Here is a 13,205-nt window from a genome sequence, read left to right as displayed (position 1 = left end):
GCCCCAAGGAGAAGGGGCTCCCTCGCACAGAGTTTGACTTCCAGGGCCTTATCACACCTTTTCTTAAAATCCTTCAACGGCTACCTGTTTCCTAAAGGCTCAGAGTCCCTGGGTGGTTCAAACAATTAACATGCGCAGCTACTAATCAAAAGGTAGGAGGTTTGAGTCCATCCAGAGGCACTTCGAGAGAAAAGCCTGGCCTTCTACTTCTGAAAAATCAGCCACTGAAAACCTATGAAAAAGTTTACTTTGACATATGTGAGGTGACCATGAATCAGAATCGACTTGGTGGCAACTGGTTTCCTAAAGGTCCAGTCTAATTTCCTGGCATTGCAAAGCAGGCTGTCCAGGAGACTGCCGCTTCCCACCACTCCTCTCCCAGCCCCACTCCCACGCCCACTGCCCACTCCCCAGACTGCACTATTTCTGGTCTGAAGACTATGCCAAGGCTCTCTCTTGCCTCCTCACTGGTGTTCCTAGATTCCAGCTTAAAAATCCACCCCCACCTCTCAGCTGTTAATTTCCTATTCTTCCTTCAAGAACCAGTCTTGGTTGAAGTAAATAGAATCAGAGCAGGACCAACCCTGTTCATATTGTAAAGGAAACAATACAATTTTGATTTGTGTATGCTGTTAGTTTCTGCTTTAAAATATCCACAAATCATTATAACAGGAAATAAGTTTATTTTTACAACATTTTAATCAGAAATAGAAATTGGATTTTATTGATTCTCTTGCGGTCATTAAGATAATCATGAGTTTTTAGTATGTTTCCAGTTAGTTATATTAATATGGAGCTTTCCAACTGGTGAACTGCAAGTGGGGTACAGGTGTACCAAGATAGTGATCCCTCATGCCGAAGCCCCAAGGCCAAATGCCTCCCCCACCAGCAGCTTCTTCAGTTTAGCCAGTTTAACTCAGTTTATCATTATCTAAGTGAGTCATGAAATGAAATTCTCGGGAATCAAAAATTTTGAGTGTCTTAGTTGTCTAGTGCTGCTATAACAGAAATACCACAAGTGGATGGCTTTAACAAACAAATTTATTCTCTCACAGTCTCGAAGGCTAGAAGTCCAAATTCAAGGCACCAGCACCAGGAGAAGTCCTTCTCTCTCTGTTGGCTCTGTGGGAAAGCCCTTGTTATCAATCTTCCCCTGGATCTAGGAGTTTCTCAGCCAGGGAACCCGAATCTAAAGGACACGTTTCACTCCTCGCTCTTCTTTCTTGGCGGCAAGAGGTCCCTCTCTCTGTTTGTTTCTCTCTTTTTCTATCTCTTTTAAGATAAAACGTGATGCAGGCCACACCCCAGGGAAACTCCTCTGACATTGAATCAGGGCTATGACCTGATTAAGGGTGTTGCATCCCACCCTAATCCTCTTTAACATAACCTAATCTTTCCTTGGCGCCCTGGTGGGGCAGTGGTTAAAGCCCTTGGCTGCTACCAAAAGGTTGGTGGTTCAAACCCATCAGGCATTCCTTGGGAGAAAGATGTGGCAGTCTGCTTCCATAAAGATTTACAGCCTGGGAAACCCTATGGGACAGTTCTACTCTGTTCTATAGGGTTCCTAGGAGTCAGAATCAACTCAATAGCAGAGGGTAATTTGCCTCATCAACCACAGGCAGAGATTAAGATTTACAACACAAGACAATTACATCAAATCACAAAATGGAGGACAACCACACAATACTAGGAATCATGGCCTAGCCAAGTTGACCCGTATTTTGGGGAGACAATTCAATCCATGACTTCGAGACGCTCCGTGTTAATGATTAGCTTTGTGTCATGTCTAGCTTCAGGGTGTGATTAGCTTTGTGTCCTGTCTAGCTTCAGGGTGTGTGGTAAATCCTTTGCATTTAGAAAGAAAAGTTTTTTTGATGTGTTATATTCTGTTTGCCAATGTTTTATTTAAGATAGTTTGGTCTAAGTTCTTTTTTCTGTCATTAGTTTAAAATATCTTTTTGTTGTTGTTAAACTTGGTGTAGATTCAAAATAATATTTGATTCATAAAAAGTGTGGAGTAACGTGTATTATCACCGTATTCTACTCTTGAAACAGGAGTCCATAGGTGGCACGAAAAGGTTAAACACCTGGCTACTAACCGAAAGGTTTGTAGTTCAAATCCACCCAGAGGTGCCTCAGAAGAAGGGCCTGGTGATCTGCTTCTAAAAGGTCACAGCTTTGAAAACCCTATGGAGCACAGTCAGAATCTACTAGATGGCAGCTGGTTTGGTTTTGGATTTTTATTATTATTATTATTATTTGCCCTATGGGACATCTGAATGATGAGGGAGGAGGAAATGGAGGAAAGAAAGTAGGAAGAGAGAGAGTAAGGAAGGGGGACCAAGGTCCCTGGGTGGTGCATCTAGAGCAAAAATTGCACACTAGGGGCAAATGACAAGGTAACTCTTTAGGGAGGGTGGGATTGGGAAGAGGGCAGGGGTTGGGGAGGATGGGACTGAAACCATTAAAGGGAGGGGTTGTGGCTGAAACAACTAAGGCTCAGGGCACTCATATGGCCACACTGTTTTCCACCAGGCTGGGCCGCAGGTACTCATAAGGCATGTCCAGTTTTGCATTCCGGATCTCAATTTCCTTGTCCAAGATAGCCAGCTCCTCTCTGAACTTCTCCAGCACGGCCTTGTGCTCAGGACCTGAGAAATACTCCTCCTTGTGCTGGCCCACAGCCACCTGGGATGGAAAGAAAAAGGCAGCTGAGAGCCTAATGACCCCCAGCTTGGGGTACCATACCTTCCACAGTAGCTGTCTGCTCAGGAGCCCAGGCATCTGGCTCTCACCATAATGGGCTGGCGTCTGCCGAGCTGCCAAGTGATGGACATCTGGAGAGAAGCCTGGTGAAAGTTGGGCAGTGTTTCCATCACCGTCTTCAGTGTTGCATCCTTGGTGGTGGGTGGGGGCAGCCTCATTGTGCAGGGTGCATTGGGGACCCAAGCGTACCAATCCAGCTAAGGAGGGGGTCAGATGTCTAGAGTCAAGGTCTACTAAGCATGAAAACCCCTCAGCAGACCTGCACACAATCCCCTCCCCCTCTCCAGGCCTCAGATTCTCAGCTGCCACCCTATGGTAAGTACCTGGCCCAGATGGATGGAAGAGTGCTGGCCGGTGCAGGTAAAGATGCACATAGTGACAAAGTGGCAAAGCTGGTCACAGGACTGTAAGGAGATGGGAAAGCCTGCGAGGGGTGAGGAGAGTTAGAAGCTTTGAGGCCAGGAATAGAAGCAGAGCTCAGAAAGACAAGGCAGAGAGGGGGAAAATGAGGAGTGAGAAGGTGGACCAAGAACTCTCAGTAACTATTGTGGGAATTGACAAGGGATTAAGATGGGGACATGCCTCTCCCCCTCAGTGGTGTGCTGGAGCTGGCTCATACTGGTTCATGACAGCAGACTTTGTTAAATTTTCAGGAGTTTAGCAAATTGGTTGACTTCACATTGGTAGCTTGAAATTGACCATAGTGGGAATATTTACACCATGGAAACTGACAAATGTGACGAATTAGGACTTTTTTTGTGGAGAGTCAGTTGTTAAACATCTACCAGCAACCACTGGCATCTAGGACCTAAAGGGGTTCTGGGTGAATGGGATGGGACCGATCTCTAGCTGAGAGGGTAGGGATTCTAGGAAAGCCTTTGGGAGTTTTCATGGGGGTTGGAAATGCTTCTGGAAGATTCCACAGAAGTAGAGAGGATTCTGGGGAGGTTCCAAGGAGAAGCGTCTGAGGCCTCCAGTCAGGCGCTCATCTTACCTCGGTCCTGGGCCCCTTGCAGCCCAATTTCAGTGATCTCTCGACACCAGGCCTGCAGTTCAAGGTCCTCTTTCACAGCCACATCTGTCTTATAGTGGAGATTCACAATGCCCTCCACATACCTGCCAACCAAGGGGTCAGGGGAGAAAGTTGCTGCTGACAGAGAGCCCAGGCCCTCCACTCCTTGCCCACATGGCCAGGTTAGCTCCCCTCCCCCAAGACACAGACCTTCTGTTCTCCACCCTTCTTCTCCATCCACCCCCACCAGCCTCACCGAAAGGTGATTTCCCAGAGCCGCAGCGCATCTTGGGCATAGTAGCAAGACTTGACTTCCAGGAGCCCCCGGTCAGCCAAGTCATCAGGGGGACAAAACGAGCTATAGGTTAGAAAGGCTCCAGCTCGCTTAAGCAGCTCCACGTGGCCTCCTCCACCTGTGCTCACCACCTGAGGAGCAGGGATGGGCAGGATCAGCTTCCCTGAGGCCAGAAGGGAGAAGGAGGCCCATCATCCTCATCCTCTCCCCATACCTGGTCAAAAATTCCCATGTCAGAGACCAGCCCATTCCTGGCCCGGACGTTAATTTCCATGGTGTATCGCAGGTGGGGAACCATAAGCTAGAGGGAGAGAAGCAGGGAAGGGCGGCGTCAGAGAGGGCTGTGGCAGGTCCCTGCAGGAAACAGGGCTGAAAAGCAGGAAAGGCTCCTGGTCATTGGGAAAGCATAGACTCCGAGTTCATGGCCCATCAACACCAAGAGTTTCCAACTGATTTGCATCTCCTAATTAGTTCCACAAAGCATTGACTTATTACTTTATGACAATTGCAATAAACCATTCTCCATTTCTTTGAAGATTACCCAAAGTCTAGCCCAGTGTTTCTCCACTTTTCTTTCATTATCACTCCCCTTAATGGTATAAACAGTTAACACACATGGCTGCCAACCAAAAAGTCAGAGGTTCGAGTCTACCCAGAGGTACCTCAAAAGGAAGGCCTGGCAATCTTCTTCGAAAAATCAGCCACTGAAAACACTAGAGAGCACAGTTCTACTCTGACACGCATGGGGTCACCATGAGTCAGAGTCAGGTCAATGGCAACTGGTTTAAGGCACTTTTTTAGACATTTTTTCCTAATTACCCCTCCTGCTGTGAAATGTTACTATCCCAGATACACTGTATATATATGTTTGTGTACTGTCTGTGTTTCTGTGCTTTACACATAAAAACAGTTACTTTTCGTCCCTTCTACCAAGAGTCATTTTGCTTCCTTGGGAAGTGACATTGTCCTGTTGAGCATGCCTGGGCTAGCCCCTGCCTGCTCCCCTCACCTCTCCTTCCCTCTCCCCTTTGTCCATTACACTCGCCTTCTTTCTGTTCTTCACACATGAGCAGCTCATTCTGCCTCAAGGTCTTCGCACTAGCTGCTCTCTGCCTGGAACACTGTACCCCTTTGTCTTAGTTATCTAGTGCTGCTATAACAGAAATACCACAAGTAGATGGCTTTAACAAAGACAAATCTATTCTCTCACAGTCTAGTAGGCTAGAAGTCCAAATTCAGGGCATCAGCTCCAGGAGAAAGCTTTCTCTGTCGGCTCTAGAGGAGGTCTTTGTCATCAATCTTCTCTTGGTCTAGGAGCTTCTCCATGCAGGAACCTCAGGTCCAAAGGACACGCTCTGCTCCTGGCACTGCTTTCTTGGTGGTATGAGGTCCCCATGTCTCTCTGATCACTTCTCTCTTCCACATCTCAAAAGAGATTGGCTCAAGGCACTATCTAATCTTACAGATCTCATCAATATATCTGCTGCTAATCCATCTCATTAACATAGTGACAGGATTTACAGCAACTGGGAAATCACATCAGGGGACAAAATGGTGGACAATCACACAATAGTAGGAATCACGCCCTAGCCAAGTTGACAGATATTTTTTGGAGATACAATTCAATCCATGACACCCTTGATCATCTCATGGCTGGCTTCTTGTAGTCTCAGACTCTATGTCACCTCCTTAGAGGGACCTTTCCTGGCCACTCTATCTAAACTCACCTTTCCCTATCATATCATATCACCTATCATATCACCCTGATTTAATTCTCTACCTACTTATCTCAGCTGATATGTTATATAGTCTTTATTGTTCCACTGAAATGAAAATTCCAAAAAGTCAGGACCTTGCCTGTCTTATTTACTGCTGGTATATAGAGTGGTTCTTGCCATTTTTTTTTTTAAGCACCCAATAAACTGTTTTAATGGATGAATACTTTCTTCTAATTGTAATAAATCAGGCTACCGCTGTTGGCTTGAGTTCCACTAATTGGCCTAGGTGTTACTAGAATTCTTCAAAGATCGGCTGGAAAAAATCTTTTACGTTATTTGCATGGTCCCTCTGATTGGATGGAATCCTCAATCATTTGCAAGGCTTAGGCTGCTAACCAAAAGGTCAGCAGTTCGAATTCACCAGCCACTCCTTGGAAATCCTATGGGGCAGCTCTACTGCGTCCTATAGGGTCACTATGAGTCGGAATCCACTCGGTGGAAGTGAGTTCGGCGTTTTTCCTGGCTGGACCCATGGTATGTGAGCCACTTGCCATCAGTCAATGCCAACTCATGGAGCTCTCACGTGTGTCACGTTAGAATTGTGCTCCCCAGGGTTTCCAATGGCTGCTTTTTTTGGAAGTACATTGCCAGGCCTTTCTTCCAAGGCACCTCTGGATGGACTTGAACCTCCAAATTTTCAGTTAACAGCTGAGTGTGTTAACTGTTTGCCTCACCCAGGAACTCACTTATACTGTACGTATATCTGTGCTTTAAACACGAAAAGAGTAAGACTCCCCCTCCCCTGCCAAGAATCATTTTCCCTTCCTTGGGAAATGACATTATTGCCCTGTTGAGAAGGCATGGCAAGCATGCCCCCACTCCTTGCTGGTTTGTCTTTCCTTGGTTGGTTCACCCCACACCCTGAGTTCCCAGAGAGGGCGCCTACTGAGCTGGAATGTGCCACAGTGCAGAGACAGGGGCAGGCAGGAGAGCAGGGAACGAGGTGGTACCTTGAAGATAGGATGCATCGATGGCAGGCACCGCATGGTGGCCACAGCGAATACCTCAGCCATTAAGTGTCCCCTCAGAAGATGAGACTGCAGCTCGTGGAGCTGAAAGTCTGAGCTCCGGACCCAGCATTTAGCCAGGAGCCAGACCATCGGGGGATCTGTGGGCAGGAAAAGTGGTGGAGGGGGACATCCTTCCTGTGGCAGCTGGAGCTAGAGCGGAAAGGAGAGTGTAGGGAAGAGAGGAATGAAGGCAGGTGCTTGCCAGGCTCTGCCTCCCTTGCAGATTTAACCTCTACCTTCTTCCTCCAAATCTGCTTGGCCTTCCCCGTCTTACTGCTGCTACTCCCTCACCCCACCTACGGCTGCTCTGTCTTTGCCTCCGTTTCTACCCACTCATCCTGCTGACATTGGGCAAGTATCTCTGCCCTCAGCCCTCTGCAGACGCCACCCTCCACTGCCTTCTCCAGGCTCCCATCCTCTTCCCATCCCTCAGTGTGGGCAAATCCAAACCCTTGCTTCCTTCACCCCGCACTCTTTTTCAGAAATCTCAGCCTCTCTCTGATGTTTCAACACCGCCTCCACACAGAGGACTAAGTCTCCTGTCCTCAGCTGCCTGCTAGGCATTACAATTTGAAAGTGTCGCCCTTACCTCAAAATTGCCAAGACAAAAGGGCACCTCAGCATCTTTTCCTCTTCCCATGTGTGCTGTTTCTGCTCCCCCCACACACAAGTGCCTTACTTGGCTGCTCTATTTCCTCTCCTTGAATCCAGGCCAGTTCAATCTTCCTCTGCACTCCTATCTGCCTTTCTTCTCCACCCCCTCTACTGTTGCCCCCATCAGAGCCCATTGCCTCCACCTGGGCAAATACCTGTAGCATCCCAAATCCTTGTGTCCAGTATCTCCCTTCTCCAGTGCATTCCAAACACTGTTGCCAGCAGTATAATGTGCCCAAAGTATCTTTGGCAACAGCCTTCACCAGCTTCCCATGTTCACACTCCTTAGCTTGGCATCGAAGGCCCACCACACTGTGGACCCCTCTCACTGCACATCAGTCCCCTGTAATCCAGTTCAACCATCCACTGGGACTTTCCTGACTCCTCAGCCCAGCCCTTCTTCTCCCTAGAGGGAGGCCATTCCCCCTCCTTGCTGCTTGCCTACAGCCCTGACCCTCCTCCCAGGCTCACTCTTGCCCACCCCACCTCGTTGATCCCTCCCTGAATGTCTCTGTCCTTGGGGACTCCTGCAGTACTAGCGGCTTGTTCAGGCTTGCCTGGTCTAGCTCTCCAGCTTGGCTGCAACCCCTAAAAGTCAAGGACTTTGTCTATTTCATCCTTTTATGCCTCGCCCCGTGCCATATCACAATGCCCTTGTACAAAGTGCGTTTGTGGATGAGGGGCTGAGCTGAGAGGGCCAAGCTCTGGGGAGTAGGAGTCCTGGGTCCCTCACCTGGATGACCATGGGCAAGAGTTTCCCATCAGGCTGCAGCTTCAGCATGACCAGAGGGGCTGCCAGGTGCTGCTGGCTAAACAGGATGACATTGGCCTTGATACCATCCAACAGGGAGAAGTCAGCTTCAAACAGGGTGCCTTTCTGGATGAGATGTGGAGGGTTGCCATCAGCATGAGGCTCCCAGAAGGGAGAAGAAGAAGGGAACTAACATGTCTCCATCACCTACTTTGGATCAGGCAATGGACTGGGTGCTTATTGCCCCACATAATCCTTATGTGTGCTTGAATTAGCCCCAGTTTTACAGAAGACAAAACAGATGGTCTGAGAGGTTGGGTATCTTGCCTGAGCTTACAACTAGCAGAGCCAGGATTCAAACCCAAGTCTGCTTTACCTTATAACCCCACTTGAATTTTCTCTTTCAGTTGTCCCATGTTGGCTCTTGATTAACAGCCCCGCCCCGACCCTGATTCTCTTACTCCAAGAGCCACATCACCCGTGAGTCCTTAACACCAAGGCCCAGTTACATTTCTTCATTTTGACTCTGTCTCTATCGGCCATCCGCTCACCACACACCCTCCCTCCACAGTGTGGCCATGCTGCTGCACTTCTCCAGGGTGAATCCCTTCTCGCTGTCTGGCAGTAAACCCTGCCCACAAGTGGGCCCTGCAGCAGCACTGTTGATGATGACCCCACCCCATTTCATTCCTTCTCCATCCATGGCCTCCTTAGGTCTTTTATGCCCCTACCTGGAGCTCCTTTTCCAGCTGGGCCTGCAGCTCCTCCATCCCTGGAGGAAACACTAGACGGCCAGGAAGATGAATGGAGCGCCTGAGCACCATGGGGTTGGCACCGTTGAGAAACTGGTACCCAAATAAAGCATCCTCCTTCCAGGAATCCCGCACCCGTTCTGGAGATGGCATTTGTTGAGCACACAGGTGGGATCTGAGCTCTGGTCCTTCCAACCCCCATTGAACCATCCACATCCCCACCTGACCCCAGCCCACCTCAAGGCCCAGGTATCTGGTCTCCCATCCCTGGTTCCGTCAATTTCCCTGGATTGGGTGGGATCTGGGGTAAGGGTCCTGGGGAAAGTAGTGGGGTGGGGGGACTGACCAGCCAACTTGCTCTGGCCACACCAGAAAATCCGGTTGAAGGCACTCAGATCATTCCAGCCAGTCAGAATATTTAAAGAGTCTTTGATAGCTAGGTCTGCCAGCCTTCAGGGAAGGATGAGAAAAAGAGTTTGTGAGACAGTCTTAAAGTCAAACATTGCAACCACAGGCACCTACCTTGGGCTGGCCCAGCCCTGTACAGTCCATAGCCCACGGGCCTCAGGTGGACCAGGACACCTCCCTCTCACCCACCCCTTTGTTCTCACCCCTTGGCTAGTGAAGCTTCAAAATCAATTCTCTTGTCCTCCAGGAACCTCTCATCTACTGGGAGGTCACATATGTTGGCCCCGGCCACATTCAGGATAAGCCCGTCCTTCCAGTTACCCCACCTGTGTGGGAGTGGAAGGGGAGGGTAATGAAGTCAGGCATCAGTGCTCAGGAAGGGTCAGTAACGCCCTATGGGGTCAGGAAGAGCCGGGCCTGGGAGAAGGGCTAACCGGTACAGCTTCCTTCTCTCTTCTAGCTCCTCCTCCCTGTGTTTCCTGAACACGCCTTGAGGGTCGTCAACCACCGTGCGGCCTGGAGAGGGGGAGGAGGATACGGGCAATGAGGCTTCTCCTGAGAGCCTCTCCCATCCCTGCACCCCAGCCCACCCTCTGGCTGGTCTCTGCTGGAATCACCCCCTCGGCCTCCATGCCACCACTCTGTGCAGGCCTCGCACCCTGTTCTTTTTCTCCTCCCCCCCCCCCCCCCCGCCCCGCCAGCTTCCCGCAAGCCCCAGAGGCCTCCCCACACCCCCACTCTGCGCTCACCAGTGCCCTCGGGCAGGCTCAGGACGCCATCGCCCTGCACCCAACGGTAACAAGGGAACCTGAACTCGTCCCCGCTGTCCCCGGGGCCCTGCACAGAGATCCAGTTGCAAAACCAGGCGTCGTCCTGAAGGAAGTGCCGTTTGCGCAATTTCACAAACAGCAGTGGCCCCAAGTACTCCCGCACGTTCACTTTGAATTCCTCCTCCTGCAGGGGTCAGAAGAGGCCCGGGGTCTGCGGGGCCCACCGGAAGGGGTAAGTGGGTGAGCCCTGGTCCCCCTGGACGCCCTTCAGCTAGGTCTCCGGGAAAGCGGCGCAAGAAGACAGAAAGAGTAAGGGCGCGCATCAACCCGGTGGCCCCACGACTCCACCACTGGGGTTGTCGAGTCTTTTGTTCTGGGTGAAGCAGTGGAGGGAGGGATGCTGGGAGGCTTTCCCCCCTATAGTAACTGATTGTGCTGAGAGCTGTGCAGGACACGGAACCCAGCGCCGAGCCCTTGGCGAGCTCACAGTTGAGCCCAGAGACACGCTGTGGACCAGGGAATTACAGCTGTTAAGACGTCCTCCCCGCCCCTCCAGCCCGACCAAGGCCCTAGGCGGCCTGGGGCGAAATTCCATCCCAGCGGAAACCTGGAAGTGGAGAGAATTTACCCAGGGAGAGTGCGAGTGAAGAAAAGGAGGGGGAAGCGGTGCCAGGCAGAGGCGACGGGAGGGGGAGCAGTGGCTTGGAGATGGAGCGCAGAGCGCCGGTGTGGGAAGATGAGTTGGACCAGACCGTGATGGGGTCTCGGGGGTCAAGTTAAGGGGTTTGGATTTGGCCCTGAGGACAAGTGAGCCACCAGGCATTTTAAGCTGGGAGATGACAAAGGCCGGAATGTATTTGGGAGACCTCGCTCTGGCTGCAGGCAATGAGGCCGGTTAAGAGGGTGAAGGCGACTCAGGTTCCGAAGGTTACTGGTGGTCCGGGGCTGGGTGGACATCAGAGCACAGATACGCACGCAAGATGCCGGGTACAAGGAGGCGAAGGGAGGGAGGAGGGGAGACTGACCCTCAGGTTTTTGACCTCAGGGAGCTGGAGGAAACTGGAAACAAAGCCTAGGAATCTAGGGAGGGGAGGTTCTCCTTAGGCCTTGTGCCTTTGAGGTGTCGGAGGACAGACATCGGATGTGGGGGTCTGGAAGAGAGAGCGGGGTAGGCAATGGGAATTGGCAATTGAGGGGTGGCCGAAGGGAAAAACGGAGCTGGGGGCGAACCAAAAACCCACTGCCGTTGAGTGGATTCCAACTCATAGCGACCCTATAGGACAGAGTAGAACTACCCTATAGGGTTTCAAGGCTGTAATCTTTACGGAAGCAAACTTCCACATCTTTCTCCCTGTGGAGCAGCTGGTGCGTTCTAACCGCCAAACTTTCGGTTAGCAGCCGACAGCTTAACCACTGCATCACCAAGGAAACTGGGGGCGAACACCAGGCAGAAGTGAAGGGGTGGGGAAATTGAGGCGGTTCCCGTCTCTTGGCTTCTGTTTGTTTTCCCCTGTGAAAAAGCTGGCACGCAGGGCCGGAGATTTAGGAACCGCGGAGGTCTGAGTACCGGCTTTAAAAAAAAAAAAAAAAGGAATACGTAAAACAGGAGATGGCCAGGCCGATCCCAGGGCCACTGAGTTTCGAGATAGCAGAGCTCTGTGGAACGAGGGGCGCACAGGGGTATCCCCTCAATACCAAGGAGACCGGGCTGCGGGAGCATTTTTTGAGCGCCAACTGTGTGCCACATATCGCCCTCAAGTGCTTTACCCCGCGGTCTCGGTGCGCTCTTCGCGCCCAGCTGCGAGCGCTCTCTGCAGCCAGGAGCTGCAGGCCGACCGAGGACGCGTCCTCCCAGGTTTTGACAGATTTGGGGCCAGGGCGCAGCCCACCCCGGCCGGCCTTCTCTCACCTCACCCCGGCTCGGCCGCAGGCGCTTCCCGACTGCCGCCTCCCCGTGCTGGCCCACCAGCCACAGCTGCGCCTCGTTATTGGAGCCCGCGCAGAGCGAGGTCCCGGTGGACACGCGGACGCGGTAGACAGGCATCTTGCCCAAGGACGTGTCGAGCCTTCTGATGGGGAAGAGTGGAGGTGGCAAATAACAGGGCCCGAGACCCCGCCTCCACAGTGCTGAGCTCAGCCCCAAGTCAGAGGACTCAGGTTCTGGCAGGGGGTAGAGGGTGTGGTAGGTTATCCTGGTGGGAGGAGGACCAAAGGGGGAAGCAGGTGAGGATTTGGACAGAAAGCAAACAGGAAGAAATCAAAGCCAGGGCCAGAAGGTATGTGTGTGTGTGTCTGTGTGTGTCTGTGTGTGTGTAGCCAGCGATAAAACACACACACACACAACACACACACGGCCCTCACAGCTAGCTCGCCCGGTCAAGGGTCATGCTTAAAGTTGCAGAGGAGAGTGAAGAGAGTGAGGAGACCTGCTCTGTGGCAGCATTTGTGGAAGGTACAGTCGGGCCACGGAATTAATTCGACCACCTTTGAAAACTTGCCTCCTTTGTGCCAGGCTCGGGGGCCCATTCCTTTCTAGCTTAAAAGCCTCTGCTACCTATTATTGCAGGATAAAAATCCAAACTCCTTGGCATTCAGAGTCCTTACCAACCTGGCCTGCTCTCCTCCAGCTCATTCCACGCCCATCCTCATCTCCTGCCCCGCACTTTAGGCTGCAGCTAGTGTTTCCCAGAACGGCAGCCAGTGTTGTTCCCCTGCCCCAGGCCTTTACACCTGCAGTACTGTTGTGGTTGTTAGGTGCTCTCAGTCGGTTCTGGCTCATAGCAACCTAATGTACAACAGACCGAAACACTGCCCTGTTCTGGGCCATCCTCACAATGGTTGTTATGCTTAAGCCCATTGTTGCAGCCACTGTGTCAATGCATCTCACTGAGGATCTTCCTCTTTTTCACTGACCCTCTGCTGTACCAAGCATGATGTCCTTCTCCAGGGACTGGTCCCTCCTGATAACAAGTCCCAAGTATGTGAGATGAAGTCTTGCCATCTTTGCTT

At 51.4% G+C, this 13,205-nt stretch overlaps 1 protein-coding gene across 1 annotated transcript; it reads right to left on the bottom strand.

Moving 5' to 3' along the window:
* Window positions 1-2,236: 2,236 nt before the first annotated feature.
* ALOX15 (arachidonate 15-lipoxygenase) lies at window positions 2,237-10,791 on the bottom strand. The gene is made up of 14 exons (XM_064270353.1): window positions 10,684-10,791; window positions 10,176-10,380; window positions 9,861-9,942; window positions 9,630-9,752; window positions 9,365-9,468; window positions 8,998-9,158; window positions 8,249-8,392; window positions 6,802-7,011; window positions 4,288-4,374; window positions 4,035-4,204; window positions 3,761-3,882; window positions 3,090-3,190; window positions 2,796-2,963; window positions 2,237-2,688 (listed from the first exon to the last, which is right to left on the bottom strand). Exons 1-14 carry the CDS (start codon window positions 10,789-10,791, stop codon window positions 2,509-2,511), a joined length of 1,965 nt encoding a protein of 654 aa, XP_064126423.1. The 3' UTR covers window positions 2,237-2,508.
* Window positions 10,792-13,205: the final 2,414 nt, after the last annotated feature.

This window comes from Loxodonta africana, chromosome 18 (assembly GCF_030014295.1).
Source record: "Loxodonta africana isolate mLoxAfr1 chromosome 18, mLoxAfr1.hap2, whole genome shotgun sequence".
Lineage (NCBI taxonomy): Eukaryota > Metazoa > Chordata > Mammalia > Proboscidea > Elephantidae > Loxodonta > Loxodonta africana.
Note: the sequence above shows the minus strand (reverse complement) of the source record. Positions and strands in the feature narration are given on the sequence as shown.

Coding starts and splice junctions, on each gene's coding strand:
- ALOX15 (XM_064270353.1), bottom strand. CDS start 10,791: ATGGAATTTCGCCCCAGGCCGCCTAGGGCCTTGGTCGGGCTGGAGGGG. Junction 10,381..10,683: donor GCGTGTCTCTGGGCTCAACT/GTGAGCTCGCCA, acceptor TGACCCCTGCAG/GAGGAGGAATTCAAAGTGAA. Junction 3,883..4,034: donor CTCTGGGAAATCACCTTTCG/GTGAGGCTGGTG, acceptor CTTGGTTGGCAG/GTATGTGGAGGGCATTGTGA.